Source organism: Aquarana catesbeiana, linkage group LG05 (genome assembly GCF_042186555.1).
Source record: "Aquarana catesbeiana isolate 2022-GZ linkage group LG05, ASM4218655v1, whole genome shotgun sequence".
Lineage (NCBI taxonomy): Eukaryota > Metazoa > Chordata > Amphibia > Anura > Ranidae > Aquarana > Aquarana catesbeiana.
In genome coordinates, this window is record NC_133328.1 from 464,515,692 (window position 1) to 464,539,008 (window position 23,317).

Below are 23,317 nucleotides of genomic sequence, written 5' to 3' on the forward strand. Positions count from 1 at the left end.
TTTGAATAAAGGAGATTCCTGGTTGAACTTACATACAGCCTGCCTGGTGTTTGTTCTGAGCTATCACAACTGGGTTAGAACGGCACATAGCTGTAGTACTAATCCCGGAGCATTGGATGACCGAGCGATCAGATGTTGTGATCTGCAATCTGATTCTATAGCAGCAGACGAGTGTCGGGAGAGTGGAATCGAGCGTGCAAGGGGCTCGTTACAACGGGTTTCCGATAGTGATCACATAAACAAACTGCCATTCAGGGACACCCCCCCTTCCTGAAAATCAGCTTGTGCTGGAACAAATCACAACACACCCGGTCGGTGGGTGTGCTCTCTACCCAGAAGCACTGATCACGGCCCCAAAAAAGGTTGCCGCATTGCCACTTTACCCACTGACAGTACTTGTTCTGGTTGGCCAAGACCTATTTTACCTTGTTCCAATGTTGGCTCTACACTGCCCTGCAGTGATTATACACATGAGGTGGAATATATGATTACACCAATCACAAGCAGGGGGTGGGGATTGTGCCTCTCCAGCCAATACAAGTCCTGTCAGTGAGTAAAGCCTGGGGGGTGGTTGTTTCAGTTTCATTGTAGGACAGCATATTGCCCTGGAATGAAGGGACCCAGGACTGACCTGCAAAATGCAGGACTGTCCCGGGCAGCCTGAGACACATGGTCACCCTAGATTCCAACCCCTGCTCTAGATCACCTTGAAGGGGCAGATCTTTCACATAAAACTATAAATGAGATGTCAGCAAGTACAGTCTTGAATCTTAAAGAAACCCAAGAACAAAAATGATTATATACTGCTACTATAAGTACATTTTTTGCAAGTGCTGATCCTGATAGATAATGAATGTCCTTGTAATACCCTGTGCTCTGATCTAATATCTCTGACAATTCTGTCAGCTTTTCAAGCTATCTTCTGTGTACTATACAATCCCTTCTCCCAATGAAATGAAGGGGGGGGGGGGTGTTTGAAGTCCAAATCAGGAGAGCAGCCTTAGTGTGACAGCTCTGCTGCTCCATAGTTACAGTGCAATACGTGAGCACTCTCACCCAGGGACAAAGAGTTTGTTACTGGCAGGAACACCGGGGAAAAATGGAAATCATTGCAGCCACCATTTATAATGGCTGAAAAGCTGCTATACAGTACAAGTTGGGGGGGGGGGGGGGGTAGCTATGCTTTAACCACTTGCCCACCAGGCTAATTCTGACATTTCTCTCCTACATGTAAAAATCATCATTTTTTTGCTAGATATTAGCATAGATATTTACACAGAACCCCCAAACATTATATATGTTTTTTTTTTAGCAGAGACCCTGGAGAATACAATGGCGGTCATTGCAACTTTTTATCTCACACAGTATTTGCAATTTTTCAAACACATTTTTTTGGAAAAAAAAACTTTCATGCTTTAAAAAAAAAACAAAACCGTAAAGTTAGCCCAATTTTTTTGCATAATGTGAAAGATGAAGTTGCGCCAAGTAAATAGATACCTAACATGTCACGCTTCAAAATTGCACACGCTCGTGGAATGGCGCCAAACTTCGGTTTTTAAAAATCCCCATAGATGACGATTTAAATTTTTTTACTGGTTATATGTTTTGAGTTACAGAGGAGGTCTAGGGCTAGAATTATTGCTCTCGCTCTAATGTTTTGGGCGGCACCTCATATGTGTGGTTTCAACACCGTTTTCATATGCGTTCGCTTCTATGTGTGAGCACACGGGACAGGGGCACTTTAACATTTTTTTCTTTTTTTTATTGTTAATTTTACTTAAAATTTTCTAATTTGCCACTTTTAAAAAAAAAAAAATGTTTTGATCACTTTTATTCTTATTACAAGGAATGTAAACATCCCTTATAATAGGAATGTGGCATGACAGGACCTCCTTACAGTGAGATATGGGGGACATCTCACCTCTAGGCTAGGAAGCCAAAAATAAAAAAAGATCACCGCTTTCCAGCCGAGGCGGAGCCGTTTTTGTAATGTAGAGGCCGGGCATTATAACCAATGTTATACAAATTCTCAGGGATATATTTCCAACTGCAGAATAGGATCCTCAATGGTGTTAGAACATGTTATGTATGTCTAGACCTGTCGTGTTTTTAATGATGTTTTGTCTATTCTCTCTATGTCTTTTTGTAGATTATAAATAAAATTTAAACCTTTCTTTTATATATATACGTTGTGTAGCTCATACTTGTGCCTTCAAAGTCCCAAATTTTCTAGTCTTTTGATATTTCCAACTTGTCGAGAATGTGTTGGCTTGAGTTGGTAAAACAATCTTGTAAAGAAGTTGAAAAATGGCAGAAAAGAATGGAGCCACAGTACTGTGGATTTTTGGCTCAGTGTGCAAGCTATGCGGCCTCAGTTTACTCTTAATTTCTTTTTTTTTTTTTTTTTTTGTGATCACAAAGCTGTAGAATGTAAAATAAGAAACTTAATTGATTTTTTGATTAGAAGACAAACAACTCTAGATCTATAATCAGCTAAAAATAGAGCTTCTTTTGTATGCTAGAGAAATTCCCTTTGGAAAACTGAATATTTGAAGTGAAGTGGCTTATTAAATTACAAAAATTTCTTAACTGGCTGTAGATTTTGGTTTCCGTGTGCTTTGTTTTCAGGAACACCACATAATGTGGATTTTCTACATTTGCTTACATTAACATCATGACAAAAATAGGCCTTGATTGACTTAAAGGCCTTGATTCATTGAACTACAGTATTGCAAACCAGAGGTATTAATAAGCTATTTTCCCCAAGGTCTCACAGAACTGAAACTAAAATGAGGGTTGGCATTGAGTGACTATTTGATGTGACTGTTGAGCACAATTAATATTTTTTTGTAATATCTAAATAAGTTACGAATGCGCAACACATCTTGTTGACAAGAAATTACAGTGTCTATTTGAACTAACCTACGGAAGTGAACAATCGGTAAAAAAGGCTCCTCCCAGTGTTTGAACACTCTTTCTTCCTTAGAAAATGAACGTAACTCTAGAAGCTGTTTCTAAAATGAAAAAGGCACCCAGAGTTTAAAGGATTAATCACTGATACTATTTATTGCCCGTGACCCCTTTTTGGCTGATTTTTCTTCATTGCTGAATTACCCTGCCTTGTTTTGAAAGGTGACCATCTTGGGAGAGGCAAGGTTTTGCTTACTCAGGTCAGTCCCTCCAGTAAGGAGAACAATAAGCAGCACAGTAATGCCATTTATAAATCATCTGGGAGAAGCAGTCCAAGCTAATAGAGTAATAGATGTACTGAAATTTTGCTGGTTTAGCAGGGACCAGCCACGTTTTGATCAGTGTGTGGTCATTCCTGCTTTACAGAAGTCAGTTGTTTGCTCATCTTCTGTCGACAGGACATGTTGGAAAGCTTTTGCTGATCACTGTATTCTGACACCGGCGGGTTTCCACTATCTGAATACAAAGTCCATGTGGGGAGGGGGAGTGGGATTCCTCCATCAACCTTTGTGTGCATTGAGAAATCTGTTAGATGATCATTTTTTTACTTGTTAAATCGCTGACTGAACAAAAAACACACATCTATAGCCAACTTTAGACCTCACACTGCATATATAAAGCTATGAGGCTGTAGATCCAGGAATGCCCAGGCACCTTCACATAGTAGGCATTGAACCGCTATTTTGCAGTAGGAATTCCTGCCCTGCAGAAAATTTCCATTAATCATCCTCAAGAACAGCAGCCTGACAGGGATAACTGGTTCTTCCCTCTACATGAAGCACAAACAGAACTGTGAAAAGCGCCTCCAACCTGCTCATCCCTAATTTTAGATTGTGTTTCTTACCATCCAGGACCAGTGCACTGTTTGTTGTTTTTACCAGGTGACTGTTGGGTCAGCAGTCCCCCTCTTGATACAAATCTGCATGGCTTTTCTACTCTTGTCAGAGGAAAGCCCTTCATCTTTTTTTCAGGATTTTGGCCCCTTTTCTGTGGTGAGGTTCAGCCTCTGAAGACCTTGGCCTGTGAGTCCTGTCCTCCTCATTTTCCCTCTGGGGATTTGATTGGCCTGTGGTGTATTCCTGGTGGCGGTATCTTCTGGTGTTGCAGCCTAGTATGGTAGAATGGCTTTGGGAAATGGCCTGGGGCCCAGGCCTTAGTTTGGGGTGATCAAAATATCATTTCTAGTGCATCTCCCTAAAGTTTTGGCTTTCAAGGTTAAGATATACAGAAGTCTGCAGGAGAAACAGGGCATCTCTTAAGGGTCTTCTTCTTAAAGAATGTAAGGAACCTGAAAAGAGGACCTTAAATGTTAGATCATGGGAAAGTTTTACTTTAAAGAAGAACACTTAAGAAAAAAGTTTTAAATTTTCCAATTTCCCCAGGGGACCAAATGCATAAGTACTTGGTCCTGTTCTGATTGGTGTCCCCTAAATGCACCTATTAATGTTGGGTGTAGCCCCACCCAATTCTGAAACCCAAATTATGGGCATTCTGTGGGGGCAAGCTCAGCCAATACAGAACCTCCACCTCCTTTCTAAATTGAGTGATCCATCACTATTATGAATGAGCAATTAGCACTGCTTGTTTATTCATAATGGTATAAGATCACTCGCTGCAGAGCTGTGAAATATATCTGCTGATGCCCTGTATATTTACAAGCAACTGCAGACAGGTCACAAGAGCTCTGAGTGATCTTGTACTATAATGAATAAACAGGCAGCACTCATTGTTCATTCGTAACTGTAAGAGCCCTTTCACACTGTGCCGCCCCGGGCGTCAGCAGTAAAGCGACGATATTTAGCGCCGCTTTACCGTTGTTTTAGTGGAGCTATTTGGCCGCTAGCGGGGCGGTTTTAACCCCCTCTAGTGGCCAAAAACTAGTTAACTAGTAGAAAACAATATGGCAAGGCTGCCCCATTGTTTTCACATGCAAAGAAGCTGCTTGCAGGACTTTTTCTGTCGCCCTGCCAGCGCAGCGCCCCAGTGTGAAAGCACTTGGGCTTTCACACTGGGTTTGCAGCTGAGGCTTCTTTCAGGTGCTTTACAGGTGCTATTTTTAGCGCTAAAGCGCCTGAAAAACGCCTCGGTGTGAAAGGGGTCTAACAGCGGTGGCTTTGTGTGTCTATTTGAGGCTACCTTTCATACATACAGTGCTGTGTGATTATTCACTTTTATGAATGAATGATTGGTGATGTCGGGCTGGTTCCATGTATAACCCAGTCAGGCAGCGCTGCATATTCATTCGTAAAAGTGAAAAACCACCCAGCACTGTGTGATCCATCAACCAGGGCTGTGTATTTTTTGTATGCAGCCACAGATAGATCACAAAGCAATGCAGGCTATGTTACATACACTCCCCGGCCACTTTATTAGGTACACCTTGCTAGTACCAGGTTGGACCTCTTTTTGTCTTCAAAACTGCCTTAATTCTTCATGGCATAGATTCAACAAGGTGTTGGAAACATTCCTCAGAGGTTTTGGTCCACATTGACATAATGGCATCACACAGTTGCTGCAGATTTGTCGGCTGCACATCCATGATGCGTATCTCCTGTTCCACCCCATGCCAAAGGTGCTCTATTGGATTGAGATCTGGTGACTGTGGAGGCCATTGGAGTGCAGTTAACTCATTGTCCTGTTTCAAGAAACCAGTTTGAAATTATTTTGACTTTGTTACATGGTGTATTGTCCTGCTGGAAGTAGTCATCAGAAGATGGGTACACTCTAGTCTTAAAGAGATGGACATGGTCATCAACAATACTCAGGTAGGCCATGGCATTTAAATGATGCTCAATTGATACTAAGGGGTCCAAAGTGTGCCAAGAAAATCTCCCCCGCACCATTACACCACCACCAGCCTGGACCGTTGATGCAAGGCAGGATGGATTCATTCTTTTATTATGCCAAATTCTGATCCTACCATCTGAATGTCACACCAGAAATTGAGACTCATCAGACCAGGCAATGTTTTTCCAAACTTTTATTCTCCAATTTTGGTGAGCCTGTGCGAATTGTAGCCTTGGTTTCCTGTTGATAGCTGACAGGCATACGGTGTTGTCTTCTGCTGCTGTAGCCCATCTGCTTCAAGGTTCAATGTGTTGTGTGTTCAGAGATGGTATTATGTATACCTTGGTTGTAACAAGTGGTTATTTGAACTACTGTTGCCTTTCTATCACCTCAAACCAGTCTGCCCATTCTCCTCGGACCTCTGACATCAACAAGGCATTTTCATCCACACACCTGCCACTCACTGGACATTTTCTCTTTTTCAGACCATTTTCTGTAAACCCTATAGATCAGGGATATGCAATTAGCGGACCTCCAGCTGTTGCAAAACTACAAGTCCCATCATACCTCTGGCTCTGGGTGTCATGCTTGTGGCTGTCAGAGTCTTGCTATGTCTCATGGGACTTGAAGTTCTGCAACAGCTGGAGGTCCACTAATTGCATATCCCTGCTATAGATGGTTGTGCGTGAAAATCCCAGTAGAGCAGCAGTTTTTGAAATATTCAGACCAGCCTATCTGGCACCAAGCACCATGCCACATTCAAAGTCACTTTAACCCCTTTCTTCCCCATTATGATGCTCGGATTGAACTTCAGCAAGTCGTCTTCACCATGACTAGATTCCTAAATGCATTGAGTTGCTGCCATGTGATTGGTTGATTGGCAATCAATTGAACAGGTGTACCTAATAAAGTGACCGGTGAGTGTTTATATACTGTGTGTGTGTGTGTGTGTGTGTGTGTGTGTGTGTGTGTGTGTGTGTATATATATATATATATATATATATATATATATATATATATATATATATATATATATAATATATAATCAGGTCAGACGCGAAAGGGAATTGTCCGACCATGCTGTGACAAATTTGTGATTGAAACCAATGGAATGGTTTTGATCAGAAAGTGTCAAGCGCACTTGGTCCTCTGGGAGAAAAAATAAAATGTAAAAAACTGTAATGGGACTTGTTTAATAAAGAGGAAGAAGAGAAATTTACATGTTCTAAATTAGAGTCTATCTGGTCATCAGGCTCCAAAAGCATCTTTCTAAAGGTGTGCCAACCAAGCAGTCTACATAATGGTTCTGGATTTGATGTCATCCTATCTAGATCTGTGGAAAAAGGCAACAAATTTCCAAAAAAGAAGACAAGTAGATAACCATAGGTTTTTTATTTCGTGGCTCACAAACCCAGTCTTAGTTGAAGAACAGTGGAATATATTATCTCCATCTCAGCAATCCACAAAACTAAATTTGGTAGCAGACCTTCTCCGTTGCAAAGCAAATCGCCACAGCAACTAAAGACTGCATCAGGAAGTATTTCTGTACATTACCAGTAAGCAGGGCATTCCTGCAATAGAGCTATTTGCCAACGGGTAATATGACCAATACCCTAAAAAAAAAAAAAAATGCTGTGCCTCGTTTTGACACCTGATCTCAAATGTGAAGAAACTTACTTAAAGCAGTATTAAATCCAAAAATATATTGCAGGTTACCACTCATTAGATGTGGTGGCTACATTAATTTTCTTTTTTTGGGCCTTTTTCACTCTATTTTCACCTAGTGATCTGGCCAGTAACTCACACCTCCTGTATTAGCGTACCCCCCATTCTGGATGAAGGTGCAAAGGGCACCAGCATTGTCAGTCTGGGAGGAGGGGGTGTTAGATGTACTAGCAGATTTAGATACACTAATTTGAAGCTAAACTCCAGCTCACACTTTACAGTTACAGCAAGTTTTTTTTTATTCTTTGGGGAAAAAGGTTTTACATAAATAAAAGCTGATCACTGTGTGCATCCATGTCAGTGTTAAATGGTTAGTCTCTAACAACTACACCTGCAAGACAGCTTGTACTTTTGAAAAACGACAGACTTATTGGCCAGATTACCAGGTGAAAATGAAAGAAAGAGAGAGCCTAAAAAAGAAAACGAATGCAGCGATCATATCTAAGAATTGGTAAGCTGCAATATAATGTTAGCTTTTATTTTCAAAGGTGTTGTAAACCCTTATTTATTTTTTAAATTAACAAACATGTCATACTTACAACCACTGTGCAGTTCGTTTTGCACAGAGTGGCCCCGATCCTCTTCTTCTGGGGACCCCTTCGGCGCTGGTAGCTCCTCCCCGCACTGGGTGTCCACGTTGGAGAAGCACTCTCCTTGGTGGACACCCGTGCGGGTGAGCTCCCGAGGCCTGCTTCTGCGTGTATTCACACAGAAAGCTGGACTCGGCCCTGGTGCCCGTGCCCGTGTCCTTGGATTTGATTGACAGCAGCGGGAGCCAGTGGCTGCGCTGCTGTCAACCTATTCATCCAATCAAGAGCCAAAACAACGGGTAGAAAGAGCGCGTTTCCGCCGTGGGAAGGAACGGCTCAGGTGAGTAAAACGGTGGGGCGGGGGGCTGCTCAGTATCAAGTTTTTTCACCTTAGGATGCATTAAGGTGAAAAAAACATGAGGGTTTACAACCCCTTTTAATATCTCTTTGATATTTAAAGCTGGAGATTGTTTCTCTATTTATTTTAGTGGTATTGTTGACATTTTTCATTGTTTAAGTATGGTCTAAGGCCCTTTTCACATGATTGGCCAGCTCGGATAAGCCTGTCCGTTTTTCACACAGATCCAAGCGAGCCACCCATTGACATGGGCAGGCAGATGTCAGCGAAGATGTGTCCGCTGACGCCTGCTTTCCATCCGATCCGACAAGATCCTCTCAAAACAGATGGGTGGCGATACGTTCGTCATCCGTCCAGCGGATCGGATGAAAGAACATGCTGTCTGTTTTCATCCGATCTTCCCATTATTTGTTTACATATCAGGAATCAGGTGCAGCACTTATACAGCTCAGTACATCATCCATACATGTCAGTAAGTGCCTGAGAACTTGTGAATGTGCAAGGAGCAATGTCTCATGGGACATGTAGTCCCGGGCAGGAAGAGAGTGGTTCTAAAGGCAGAAGTTTTCTATACCTTGCTATTGGGGCACTGTATACTGTACTTAACGCACAGCAAAAAGCAGTGTAGAAACAGATCAAAAGCAAACTGCATAGGTGTGTACCACATGGATCAATTTTCAGATGAGAATATTCACATGAGAACATATACTGTTTATCTTCTTGAAAAGCTACTTTCACGGTAATGTAGGCAGGAACATTCTCAAGAACATTTTGGCCTTATTTTATGTGATTGACAAATTGTTAATCTTGTTTTCTTATCTGAAATCCTTGTTGTGAAGCATGAAGGTAATGATAAATTCATATTTGTCTATAGAATTGTAACTGTTTTTTTTAATCCACAGAGGAATGACGCCTGCTGAAGCTGAAATGCACTTCTTAGAAAATGCCAAAAAATTGTCTATGTATGGCGTAGATCTACATCATGCTAAGGTGATAATATTAACATATATAAATATTTGTAATCAAAATGGGTACCATGAATGATGTCCTGATCGTTATGGCTTGTGAGGTCAAAGAGCAGGGAAATTTATTGTTTCTCATACGATAACTAGAGGTGCTGTGTCAGGAGGTTGAGCATTCGATACCATGCCTAAATCCATAACTCATTTTGTCTTTACTTCAGCCCCGGAAGGATTTACCCCCTTAATGACCAGGCCACTTTTTGCGATACGGCACTGCGTTACTTTAACAATTGCGCAGTCGTGCGACGACGTAACCAAACAAAATCAATGTCCTTTTTTCCCACAAATAGAGCTTTCTTTTGGTGGTATTTGATCACCTCTGTGGTTTTTATTTTATGCGCTATAAGCCAAAAAAATGCAACATATTTGAAAGAAAAAAATTATATTTTTTACTTTTTGCTATAAAACATATCCAATAAAAATATGTAAAAGAATCAAATTTCTTCATCATTTTAGGCCAATTTGTATTCCGCTACATATTTTTGGTAAAAAAAAACCCCAATCGGCGTATATTGATTGGTTTGCGCAAAAGTTATCGCATCTACAAACTATGGGAGAGATTTAGGGACTTTTTAAAAATAATTTTTTACTAGTAATGGCGGCGATCAGTGATTTTTAGCAGGTTTGCGACATTGCGGCGGACAAGTTGGACACTAAGTGACACTTTTTGGGGACCTGTGACACCAATACAGTGATCAGTGCTAAAAAATGCACTGCCACTGTACTAAAGAAACTGGCAGGGAAGGGGTTAACATCAGGGGCAATCAAAGGGTTAAATGTGTTCCCTATGTAGGCTTTCTAATTGTGTGGGGAATACTGACACTAGACAAAGAGATTGGTGTTCCTGATTAGTAGGAATCACAGATCTCTCTCTTCCTCTGTGACAGAATGAGGGTCTGCCTTGTTTACATCATGGCCGCGGGACCCGCTGATTGGTTATTGCTGTGTCCAAACACAGGAGCGGGTCGCCGTGGGCACGCACATGCCCCAGACCAGGAAGTGCGAACAGCGCACAGTTGCGTTGTTTCGCACAGCCGGGCCGCTCTGCCGCAGTATATGTATGGTGGGCGGTCGGGAAGTAGTCGGTGATCTCTGTACTTATTGGAAGGAAACTCAGTCTTGTCTTAAATCTATTTGTTCCCAGATTTTGTTACCTGGTTACCAAATGATTGTCTGTCTTTTATTGGTGTTGGATGCAAGACTTTAAAAAAAGACATTTTACATTCTTGTGTAAAAAAAACAAAAGAAAAAAAATGCATGGACAAAAGTGTTAACTTCACTGCACAGTACCCACCTATAGCAACCAACCAAAATTCTTATTGTACTGGCTTGTTTTAACAAAATTCTGATTAGTTCACTGTCGGTTACCTCCACACTTTTCATTATCCCTTTTTGTCCTGTGTTTGAGAAAAAGTGTTGCCTTTTTTATTTGTAATTTTTTTACATCGACTTTGGTATAATCTACTGTAATATGAGTTGTCTAGAATAACAATGAAACTCCCCACTGCATTCCATCACTTTGGGCGGGGGGACCGTGGAACCCAGCTTACTTTAGAGCTCTGGAAACCCATTTTCCAGCTCCCCCGGGCCCTCTTATGTGTAAGTTACCATGTGTCTATTAGGGGCACAGGGTGACCAAAAACCCCAGTCGGGTCTGTCCTAACCAGACTCCCAGTACAACACCGGGCTCAGCATTGCATTTTACACCTGTTATCCTGGGTTTTATATGTGTAGTTTGTGTTGAAAGTTGAAGGGGCTCTTTTACTTGGGGCAGTAATATTTCTGAACAATCTCCCTCAAGAAATATATGAAGATAATAATTTCACCTTTCAGACTGCTAGAATAGTGCAGGAGTGTCTCACAGACTAGTGCTAGATAGTTTGAGGTGAGGTAGGGGTTATGTGCTTTTTGTTGTATCCCATTGTTCTATTGTTTTGATCTCCCTTGGATGTATATGCTTATGTGGATTAGCTTGAGGGTTAATTAAATCACTGTCAGCTATTAGTTGCTAGAGGGGAGGGGAGATTTCTCCAACAGCCCTGCCTGCTGACAAGACTGTCTACTGATGAAAAGTCTGAACACCCGTTTCTCTTGTTACTGAATGTAATTTACCCCGTTCTGTGTCATTATGCAAAGAAAGGGGATTTCTCCTAAGCGTATATCTCTTTTTGCCTGTGTTTGAATAAACAGTCTTATGTTTCTTATTACCCTACACTGATGTCTCGACAAGTGACTGGGTGGGCTAAGGGATCTTGGATTGTGCTGTATTGGGCAAGGGAAGCTTATATGGTGGACATACTCCTCTTGAGTATGGGTCTGTCACACTAAAGTCTCGTACACACTACAAAACTGACAGCTCAGGTCGGTGCCGCTATACTAACAATCCAACGTTGGTACAGCGATCTCTCCTGCTGAGCTATTGTGTTCTGACATTGGCTGAGAGTGCAGTTTGGGAGCTGGTCGGCAGACCTTTTTTGGTCATGCCCCTTTGACAGAAGCTGTCCAGACTGCCGTACACATGGGCTGAATGTTGGCTGATTTCTACTGAACCAACCAATGCCCCCAGACATTTGGCCTATTTGTACTAGGCTTTACACTTTTTGGGCAAACGGGATATATGTATTGTCATTGTTAGTGTTCTGTAGGCATACTAAGCAAATGATGATAAAGACTTAAAACATAATTAAAGTTAATAGATCAGTTTACTAAAAGGGTGAAAGAGATACTGTTATGAACTGGAAAAAAATGCAGGTATAAAGTTTATAAACCTGTGCAGGTGTATCTGCAACAGCTTCTCAAGCCTTACAGTCATCGCTGAATCCCCAGTCGTTCTGACAGACAAATCTGTGACATGTCCTTATAGTCTGAAGCTTGCCTGCACCTTCCCTCCTACTGATTTACTATTGACTATTATCTTGGCCTATTATAGTTAGAGCCAATAGGAATGTGGGGAAGGCAGGGGGGTGGATAGGGGTTTAGCCATATACTCCTGACGCTTTTGACTGTTAAAACACCTGGGAATTCAGCCATGTTGGGAGGGTTTCTAAAGGTTGCTGATAATAGCAGCAGTCTGAGTGTAGTATATTAACAAATTTATTGAGGTGAAAAGAAAAATGGCAACTCATTGTGACAGTTAAAATCAGGCTCATCACATAATGAGGGCTTCGATGGACAGTCTCACAACAGGGAATGTCAGACCAAGATAGGAGTACTGGGTGGATGGATACACATGCAGGATCAAGCAAACACACCAGGGGGCACCAAACTAAGTGCAGCAAAAAGTAGTGAGAAATACTTGTAAATGAGTACATGGGGAAAAGAAATGGCACTTTTTGTAAATTGTGAGCGGTTGGGATGGGGAGCCTCTGCCTACAACTTGTAACCTGGAAAGTTCAGACGTCAGACTGGATGACAGCTTGGATGAGGAAGTGGAAACAACAAGATGACAGAGAGCTTCTTGTGGAATGCAGAGCAGACTGGAAGTGATGTCATCTGGATGTCAGGGGCGGAGCTATGCATCTCCAGTTCGCCCAAGCCTCTTTCTCAAGCTCTTGTTCATCTAAGCTGTCATCCAGCCTAAAGTTTGGACTTCCCAGGTTGCAAGTTGTAGGAAGAGACTTCCCATCCCAGATGCATGAGCCAACCGCTCACGGTTGCATACAAAAAGTGCCATTTCTTCCCATGTGAGTTACTAATGTACAAGTATTTCTCAGTACTAGTAATGCTGCACTTAGTTTGGTGCCCCCATCCACCCAGTACTCCTATCTTGGTCTGATTTTCCCTGTTGTTGTGAGACTGTCCATCAGAAGCCCTTATGTGATGAGCCTGATTTTAACTGTCACAGTGTGAGTTGCCACTTGTTTTTTCACCACAATAAATCAGGTAATATACTACACTCAGATTGCACACTGCTGCTGTTCTCCGTTTGCCTAAAGATACTTCAGCCTCTTCAGAGGTGCTGCATCTGGTGCATTGAAATCGGCAGAAAGTTACCCTTTCACCGCTTCAGCCCCGGAAGATTTGGTACAGCGATGCTTGAACTGACAATTACGCAGTCTTTCGACATTGTAACCGAACAAAATTTGCGTCCTTTTTTTCTGACAAATTGTTTTTCTTTTGGTGGTATTTGATCACCTCTGCGGTTTTTATTTTTTGCTCTATTTTTAAAAAAAAACACATTTCTTAATCAGTTTAGCCCAATATATATTCTTTGACATATTTTTGGTAATAAGCGTGTGTTGATTGGTTTGTGCAAAAGTTATAGCGTCTGCAAACTATGGGAAAAATTTATGGCATTTTTATTATTTTATTCATTTTTACTAGTAATGGCGGTGATCTACGGTTTTTAGCAGTATTGCAACGGACAGATCAGAGACTTTTGACACTTTTTTTTTTTTTGGGACCATTGGCGTTTATACAGCGATCAGTGCTATAAAAATACACTGATTACTGTGTAAATGTCACTGGCAGGGAAGGGGTTAACACTTGGGGGCGATCAAGGGGTTAAATGTGTGTTCCCTCAGCATATTCTAACTGTGTGGGGATGTGAGTGACTAGGAGAGGAGCCATATCGTTTTTTCTTCTTCGTAGGAAGAAACGATATGGCACCTCTCCTCTGACAGCGCAGGGATTTGTGTGTTTACACACACAAATCCTCGTGCATGTGATCGTGCCCGTCGGCCACGCAAATCAGGTCCCCCGATTAAGTATTTATCAACTAAAATAAAAACAACTAAAAAATTTTTTCTCATGAAATATTTAATTTTCATCTAAATTGGCTCCTTTTGAAGTTGCTACTAGTGAAAATCTGTGCAATAGTTTTAATTGTTTGATTTGTACATGCAACGTTGCACAGAATTCGTTAAAATAACAGTTGTAAATTCAACCAACCCACTTCATAAAACATTCAATGAATACAAATTTTTATTCATTCAGGTTTGTAAACTGACCTCATATTTCAGTAAAGACACCCCTAGAACATGCATTAAAAGTCTTCATTTAGACAAACTTGGTACTATAAAATCAGGTCACTCGATCTTGACGGTCTGATACTTATTTCAGAATCTGTAGCCAGGGAGGCAAGATTGCTGCAGGGGAATCTAGTGGGTAATGTGATGTATTCATGTGATGCTGGGCGGGGATCTGCTCTGCAAAATACCCAGTAGGAATGGCACAGGGAAGTGTCATTCAGGATCTATGAGTTATTGCCACTGGGGGAGTTGACTGTAATCTACATTCATTCTGAGCAATGATGGCATTGGAAGGGATCGTATCTCCAGTTTTTTGCAGTTCCACTTGCGTTGTCTTATTATTGTAAATGTTTTATTGACTGTGGGCCACTCAATATATGGGTAGCTGTGTGCTGTCCCTGGCAGCCATGCCACCCCTTGGCTTTGCAAAAATCTGGCCCTGCCAGAATGATGCACCTAACATGCAGGTGTAAAGACATTCCAGTATATGTCAAGTTTTGTACAGGTATGAATTGAGCTTTAGGGGCATACCGGTTTATTCATTGAGACAGAGCGCAGCACAGTAAACCATAACAACCAATTCAAACTCAGCTTTCCCTAATCTGATATAAATCCAATTAACTGCTATGGCTTACTGCACTTTGTGCTATTTTATTGCTCAGTGCCCTGTCCCTACTTTCTTGGTAAGGATACATTCTCTTACTGTAGGTGTGCCAGGGTATAAAATCTCAGGAAATTCAAGAATACGTAAAGCAAAAATGCTTACCTAACAGGCCAGCAAGAGCGGGTATACTTATTTGTCTTCTAAATGATTTCAAGTTATAAGTTTCATTGACTCTTGTGGATTGGCGCGGATGGGCTTTAGTAAATGAAGCAGAGCTGACAGGAATCTAAAATTGCTTTGACACAGCAATATAGGAAGCCTAGACAATATTACAGCTAAGCGTCCGTTCAGGAGTTTTCACACTCAGCCCAGCAAGATGATATTCCTTATTGTAACAGTTCAGCAGGTAGTATACCTGGATTCACATTTAACATTTTAATGCTTCCTGATTTCCTTCTTATGGTTTTTAAAGTGGATGTAATCCCAATGTCATCCTTTCTAAACTACTGCCATAGGGGTTATCTATAAGGATATACATGCCTCCTGTATGTATCTTTACCTGTCAAATGTCTCCCCTCTGTCTGTTATGAGAGCAGAAAAACTGCATATTCTGTGGGTGGGTCTGTTGTCTGGAGCTTGGTGGGTGGAGTCGTGATGTCAGTAGACTCCCCGTCCACCTCTACACTCCCCTTGTCAATATGCATTTTCTCCTGTGTATTTCTTACACTAAACTTCTGCTATGATCTCTAACATCCAGTGAAAAGACAGGAAAGTAACCACATGACTTCAGCATGCCAAATCATGGTGAGGTGTGGAAAAGCCAATCCTTGCAGAGCTGCTGAAGAAAGGAGTGGGGGTGGGAACTAAACAGTAATGCCTGTGTCTTAGGCTAGTGCACGAGATATGTAAATCACCTGTCAATCACAGCAAGGGGGAGGATTTGACAAAGTATTTCTCAGTTTGTCAAGTTTTATCTCACTGAACAATAAAAGAGGATTGCTCAGAGATGGATTAACTCTGTGTGGCAAGACTGGGCTCAAATATAAGGAAATCTTATACTCTACAGTATGATATATAAAAAAAAAAAAAAAATTCGGGTTTACATCCACTTTAAGGATGAGCTCCAGCGTGTTCGCACACTCCAAGTGCCAATCCCGCCAGGAAGTCAGCACGGTGCTGCGCTAATCACAGGCAGTGAGACCTTTTCCTAATGTGCGGCTGCAGAGATCAGGAAATGTCTCACTGCCTGTGATTAGCGCAGTGCTGTGCCGACTTCCTGGCGGGCTCTGCACGCGGAGTGTGCGAACACGCCGGAGCTCATCTTTAATGGTTTTTATTAATTTTGTTTTAGGGGATAGTATATGAAATAATGAAGATTCTTCTACCCATTAAGGGCATGGGAATATTAATTAAAAAACCCAATCCCTTTCCACAGTGAACAAGTGCAGTCTTTTTGAATGGTGGAAAGTCTTTTGCTAGACCTGTTATGATTCCATTAAATGTGTGAACAGGAAGTACTATGAATCTGGTTACTCATGTGGGGGGATTTCTCATTATGCTTGATATACGTATTGAATTGGTATAAGTGCAATTGCAAAGTTTTACAAATACAACTATGAGGCTTGTGGAGGCTTCCAGATAAAATCAGTAAGGGTAAGAGTCACAGACTGGGTTCAAGCATTCCTTAGTAACATTTGTGATGCCTTATAGCACGGCCTTTTGTCAACAGTGCTAGAACTGGTAATCTTTAAAGTTCGCATTTTCTTTACCTTTATTTTACATATGACTGAAACTGAATCAAGCAGATTATGCTGTATGGAAAAAACAATTGCAACTGTTATTGAGCTACTCAAAAAGCTCATTACAGTATCCGTGAGAACTATGGTGACCTCTTCTATTGCTACTCATACTTTCTTTAGAATGAGATAGCAGCAGTTCTCTCTAAGATCACAGCTACTGTAAAGCTGGACCCTTACTCATTGGGACCAAGCCCAAGCCCCTTCTGCCATGAAAATAATATTTAAACTGTCATTAAGCATATAAAATGACACTAATGCATTTGCTGTAAATGTGAGGGGTAGATCTGAAATGAGGGGAAGCTCTGCTGATTTTATTATCATGTGCAAGCTAAAATGCTGTTTTTTTTTTTTTTCCTTGCATGTCCCCCTTGGATCTACAGCGACTGCATTTCCAAGTGCACTTTGCACTTGTAGTTTGCACTTGCAGTGCAAAGTGGATTTGCCTTTAGTAAATAACCCCCACTGTGTCTGTCATACTGACCAGACTGCACCTTTTTTTGCCTGTACTCTGCTAGCCTACCTTATTTTTAGGGATTAAGGATTATGGGCAGAGTTCAAACCCATGAGCAGATTTGTAGATGGGTAAATGGTGGGAGTGACTAGAGTGAACAAAGACATCCTTTTTCCCGAGCAACAGCATCAGAAATAGGTACACGTAAAATGTGGAGGGGTGGGAAGGGCAAAATTCATTCAAAATTCTGTATATTTGTATAGAAGCTTTAAGTTATGCCTCATACTTTAACCTTTTTTGCACCTTTTCCTTTTTCAGATTTACTGTCTGTGAATTCTTTGTTTTAAATATACTGCATAGATGCAAGTCAGTTCACTGGGTATCCCTATCTGTAAGGTATCTGATGGTTACCTAAGGAATTATTTACGGTTAACTGGTGTTTCCGCTTTAGCAGAGTGTGCTGAGATTGATCAGTACAGAACATTAAACTAGCATGCTATTTAGGGATATCTTCCAAATTTCTAGTTGTCCGGAAGAGCTTGCCTTTAACGTAGTAGAAATGGATAAGGACTAGTGTGTTTCTGGGTGCTTTGACGGGTATATGTGCTGGTTTAGGCAGTCTGTAAATGTGATCCAGTATTAGCCCTGCAGGAGGTACATCAAGATATTGGATAGTAGTTTAGTGAAATATTCTCTCAAATTAGCTGGCGTAACGTTTTCTTCCAGGTCTGCTAGTTTGGCTTCAATCCAATCGACATCGTCTTCTCTATCACTGTGGGTGTGAACCAGTTAATTAAATGTGGTAGCAAATTCATCCATTTTTGATAAAATATGGCTAACTGTTACCCACTTCACGGACTTCCTCTTTAAATTGGTGAACCAAAAATAAGAGAGAGATCAAATTGAATAGAGCTTATGAGGGATACAAGCATTTCTTTCAATGTGGTGCCTAGTACTAGTATGTGTGGGAAGGGCAGCAGTGGAGTTCAGTAAGTCCCAGTCACTGTTAAGGCGTAGGGCAGGTGGGTTCACCTCTGCTGATGTATCCTCCAGGGTGTCATCCCGGTTCTCCCTTTAACAAGACTGTTGGAGGGAGATGATGTCTGGAATGCTGCTCCTTTGGAGTGCAAGTGGTGACTATGCTCCTCATTTCTCCTCCTCTCTTCGATTCACTCTGTAACTGTGGGACATTCTGTGCTGGTGGAGGAGCCGGTGCTATCTTGGCTGAAGGGATGGAGCAGAGGGAGGAAAAGTTTAGTCTACCCTGCTCTTTGTGCTTTCTGGACATGTCCTGGACTTGCTGTGCTGAATGTGCTGGGTGATATAAACCCCCACTGTGTACTTTGGCTCTGCACAACATGGAGAAACCATTCTATTGTGGGGCCATCTACTTAGATGCTGACCATGCCCCCATCATCTAGCAACTTGAGGATCAGAGTTCAGATTGTCCTATTCAGAGATGCCACCAAATGACCAAATGTTTCTAACTTTTAATAAAGAGTGGGGAAGGGATAGGTTCTCTGTCAGGTTTTTATAGCAGTCTGTGTCCCAGTTTTGGATATTTCTCCTCACTTTGTCTCCTTTAGACACAGCAGGAAGTAAGAGGAAATCCTTATAAAGTAATGGGAAATCGCACTATACACAGTTGTCATTAGAATATGTATCACCATTGGAAGATTTAACTCACAATTTGTTCTGATGCTATACAAAGATCTGCTTCCACTTTGTCCCATCAGTACAAAACATGAGTGTGCATCTCCTCAATGGGGATACAGCTAGCAATATAAACTATAAAATGTTTCTAAAGGCTTGTTTTTTTTTGTTTTTTTATCTTTTTAAAGTGGTTGTAAACCTCAGACAAAGCATATCCCTCTGTGTACTTGTCTCATTTAAGAGCACTAAGTGTCATTTCTGTCTGCTGCTTCTGGACTTTGAACGACTGTAGATAGATACAACCTATGTAGGAGGATTTGTTTTAATCTCTGTGTATCACCTGAGGCAAATTACTTCACAGGGTATACAGTATCCCATAAAAGTGAGTACACCCCTCACATTTTTGTAAATATTTTATTATATCTTTTCATATGACAACACTGAAGAAATGACACTTTGCTACACTGTAAAGTAGTGAGTGTACAGCTTGTATAACAGTGTAAATTTGCTGTCCCTTCAAAATAACACACAGCCATTGATGTCTAAACCGCTGGCAACAAAAGTGAGTACACCCAATTAGCCATTTTCCCTCCCTGGTGTCATGTGACTGGTTAGTGTTACAAGGTCTCAGGTTTGAATGGGGAGCAGGTTTGTTAAATTTGGTGTTATCGCTCTCTCCTACTGGTCACTGGAAGTTCAACATGGCACCTTATAGCAAAGAACTCTGAGGATCTATAAAAAAAAATTGTTGCTCTACATAAAGATGGCCTAAGCTATAAGAAGATTGCCAAGACCCTGAAACTGAGCTGCAGCACGATGACCAAGACCATACAGCAGTTTAACAGGACAGGTTCCACTCAGAACAGGCCTCGCCGTGGTCGACCAAAGATGTTGAGTGCACGTGCTCTGCATCATGCCCAGAGGTTGTCTTTGGGAAATAGACTAATAAGTGCTGCCAGCATTGCTGCAGAGGTTGAAGGGGGGGGGGGGGGGGGGTCATCCTGTCAGTGCTCAGACCATATGCTGCACACTGCATCAAATTGGTCTGCATGGCTGTTGTCCCAGATCCTCTTCTAAAGATGATGCACAAGAAAGCCTGCAAACAGCTTAAAGACAAGCAGTCTAAGGACATGGATTACTGGAACCATGTCCTGTGGTCTGATGAGACCAAGATAAACTTATTTGGTTCCGATGGTGTCAAGTGTGTGTGGCGGCAACCAGGTGAGGAGTACAAAGACAAGTGTGCCTTGCCTACAGTCAAGCATGGTGGTGGGGGTGTCATGGTCTGGGGCTGCATCAGTGCTGCCGGCACTGGGGAGCTACAGTTCATTGAGGGAACCATGAATGCCAACGTGTACTGACACATACTGAAGCAGAGCATGATCCCCTCCCCTCGAAGACTGGGCCGCAGGGCAGTATTCCTACATAACCCCAAACACTCCTCCAAGATGACCACTGCCTTGCTAAAGAAGCTGAGAGTAAAGGTGATGGACTGGCCAAGCATGTCTACAGACCTAAACCCTATTGAGCATCTGTGGGCATCCGCAAACGAAAGGTGGAGGAGTGCAAGGTCTCTAACATCCACCAGCTCCGTGATAGTCACCGTGGAGGAGTGAAAGAGGACTCCAGTGGCAACCTGTGAAGCTCTGGTGAGCTCCCTGCCCAAGAGGGTTAAGGCAGTACTGGAAGATAATGGTGGCCACACAAAATATTGAAACTTTGGGCCCAATTTGGACATTTTCTCTTAGGGGTGTACTCTTGTTGCCAGCAGTTTAGACATTAATGGCTGTGTGTTGAGTTATTTTGAGGGGACAGCAAATTTACCCTGTTATACAAGCTGTATACTCACTACTTTACATTGTAGCAAAGTGTAATTTCTTCAGTGTTGTCACATGAAAAGATAAAATATTTACAAAAAATGTGAGGGGTGTACTAACTTTTGTGAGATACTGTATGTAAGGGTTTACAACCATTTTAATTTTCTGTATTAATGTAAAATACCTCCTGTAATCAGGAACACCCCCCCCCCCCCCCGCCACTCCTAAATACTTTCCAGAGCCCAGTCTCAATTGAGCAGCGGGAGCCATTGCACAGAGCACGTAAGTATGACATGTTTTTTTTTTTTTGCTTTTTTTTTAAAAGTTTAGAATCACTTTAAAGTGTATTTCCAACTTTGTGGCCATCACCTACTTTATATGTTTTTGTGTGTTCCCATTCACAAAACATAACTTAAAAATATATATATTTTGTTGTCGGAACATATATTTTTGCCACTTGAGAAACATTGTTCAGCTGCGTCCTATGTTATCATACATTGTAGCTGAAAAGCTGATCCATACATTTGTGTTCTCATGACTTGACTACTGCAAAAGCTTTACTTGCTGGTGTACCTAAATCCACTATTGGCTTTGATATGTACACAATTCTGGAGCCAGAATTCTGACTAGGTCTGGTACAAGTGATAATATTACCCCTATCCTGGAGTCCTCGCACTAGTAGCTAACAGTCAGGTTTTGCATATACTTTAAGACCCTCTTGCTCACCTAATAAGGCTCTTCATGGCTTTGCACCCCATTATCTGTCTGAACTTTTATAAACGTATTCGCCCCCTTGTAACCTCTGCTCCTCAAATACTGGTCTTCGGTGTGTGTCCCCCCCTACTCGCCTACACTCTAAAATTCTGGAATTCACTTCCAAAGAACATCAGAGAGTCATCTTCTCAAAACTCATTCAAATCCAATCTAAAAACGTTTTTATTTAGACAACCTTTCACTTAATTGTCCCTTTTCCTTTGTTTTATCCTGTGCAGTTCTTCGTAAAGCACTTTGAGAAGCTACCTTTAAAGGCGTTATATAAAATAATGTTTATTATTGCACTTGCAACAAGAACTGTTGAGTACTGTCCATGATACTTCTTTATTTGGCCCAACATCCAAATTTTCAGGACAGACTTTTGGCATGTGTCCTCTTCCTAGAGGTCCAAGCAGTACTAATATGCAAAGTTTTAGCAGAATGTCAAGTAGGACAATCTCTGAGAACAAAGTGCAAGAAAAGGAAAAAAGAGAACCTAAACCAAATGTACGCAGCAATAGTAAATAAAACAAATTCTAGTAAATTAAACTACTTAATTCTTATTTGTCCTGCTTGACTATAAAGGCTCGCACAGATGAATGGACATCAAAGAATAAACCTTGATGCGTTTCACACAAAATATTGATATTCCTTGTGCTGACTTCATTTGAGTGCCAGGTACTGGAATGCGGAGTAGCCAGCACTTGGCAGCCGTTGTCACACAGTATAGGCTGTAATTGGGACCTTTCAGGCTATAAAACAAGGCCTAGAGGTCACCAATTGGACAGCCCTGGTTTTAGAGGTAATGTGAAATACTTGTGTCATGTTTTAAAGTCACGTTTAGTTTGAATATTTTGTGGTGGAAAGTAAACTTTTAAATCTATTTCCCTGACATTTAAAGCGATATTAAGCACAAAACCAAAATTGTAATATATTGTTGTGTACCAGTCATTCAATATGGTGGTTGTATTGGTTTTCCTTTTTTAGGCTTTTTCCCTTAGTTTTCCCCTGGTGATCTGGCCAGTAACAAACCACCTGTGTTTTACAAACACCACTCTGGATGAATGAGCACAGGGGGCAGATTTGAGCAGCAGCATTGTCAGCCAGGGGAGGGAGTGTTGGAAGTAATAGCAGATTTAAATACAGTAACGCATTGAAAATTTCCTACCAGTGCTCAATGGTCTGTCTCATCTCTGTAACTGCAAGAGAGTGTTTCTTTTGAAAAACTGACTTTACTGGCTGGATCACCAGATGAAATCGGACAAAAAAGCCTAAAAAAGGAAGCTAATACAGCTATGTCTAAGAATTGGTAAGCTGCAATATAATGTTTCCTTTTGGGTTTATTACTGCTTTATTATGTGAGCTGGGATGCAGTACATCTTCCAATGTAGTGAAAGCTGACTATACTGGTTAGATGTACAGCTAGGGCTGTAGGAAAAACAAGAGGGTTATTATTCAGACATGACTTTTTTGTCTATTGAAATTAAATAAGCAAGTGAATCCCTTGTTGATTAATTAAATAGCCCTTGCTTTATTTTTTATTGTACTCCTTCAAAATTAACTTTTTAGGCTGATGAGGGAAAGAAAATAGTTTTCTACAAATGTCAGATTTTTGGCTGCCAGTTTTATTTTATTTGGCAGAAGATTTTGATCTAAATTATAAGACTGTAGCTCTGCTAGTTGGTAGTTTGTGTTTATAGTGTTGGTGCATAATTGGATTTGATTGGGTGTACAATATGCCAATCCTGAGTGGTTATACACATGTGCAATGAATCTTTTAAAGAGAGAGAAAAAATTACAAAATTAAAAATATATATACACGCACTATATTACCAAAAGTATTGTGATACCTTTACACGCACATGAACTTTAATGGCA

At 41.2% G+C, this 23,317-nt stretch overlaps 1 protein-coding gene across 26 annotated transcripts in view; it reads left to right on the forward strand.

The window, feature by feature from the left end:
- EPB41L3 (erythrocyte membrane protein band 4.1 like 3) overlaps window positions 1-23,317 on the forward strand; it is a 291,386-nt gene that overhangs the window by 191,810 nt on the left and 76,259 nt on the right. For all 26 annotated transcript variants that reach the window (XM_073631385.1, XM_073631386.1, XM_073631383.1 and 23 more), the window contains exon 8: window positions 9,273-9,360. In XM_073631385.1, coding sequence (XP_073487486.1) covers window positions 9,273-9,360 — 88 coding nt within the window. The remainder of the gene's footprint in view (window positions 1-9,272; window positions 9,361-23,317) is intronic.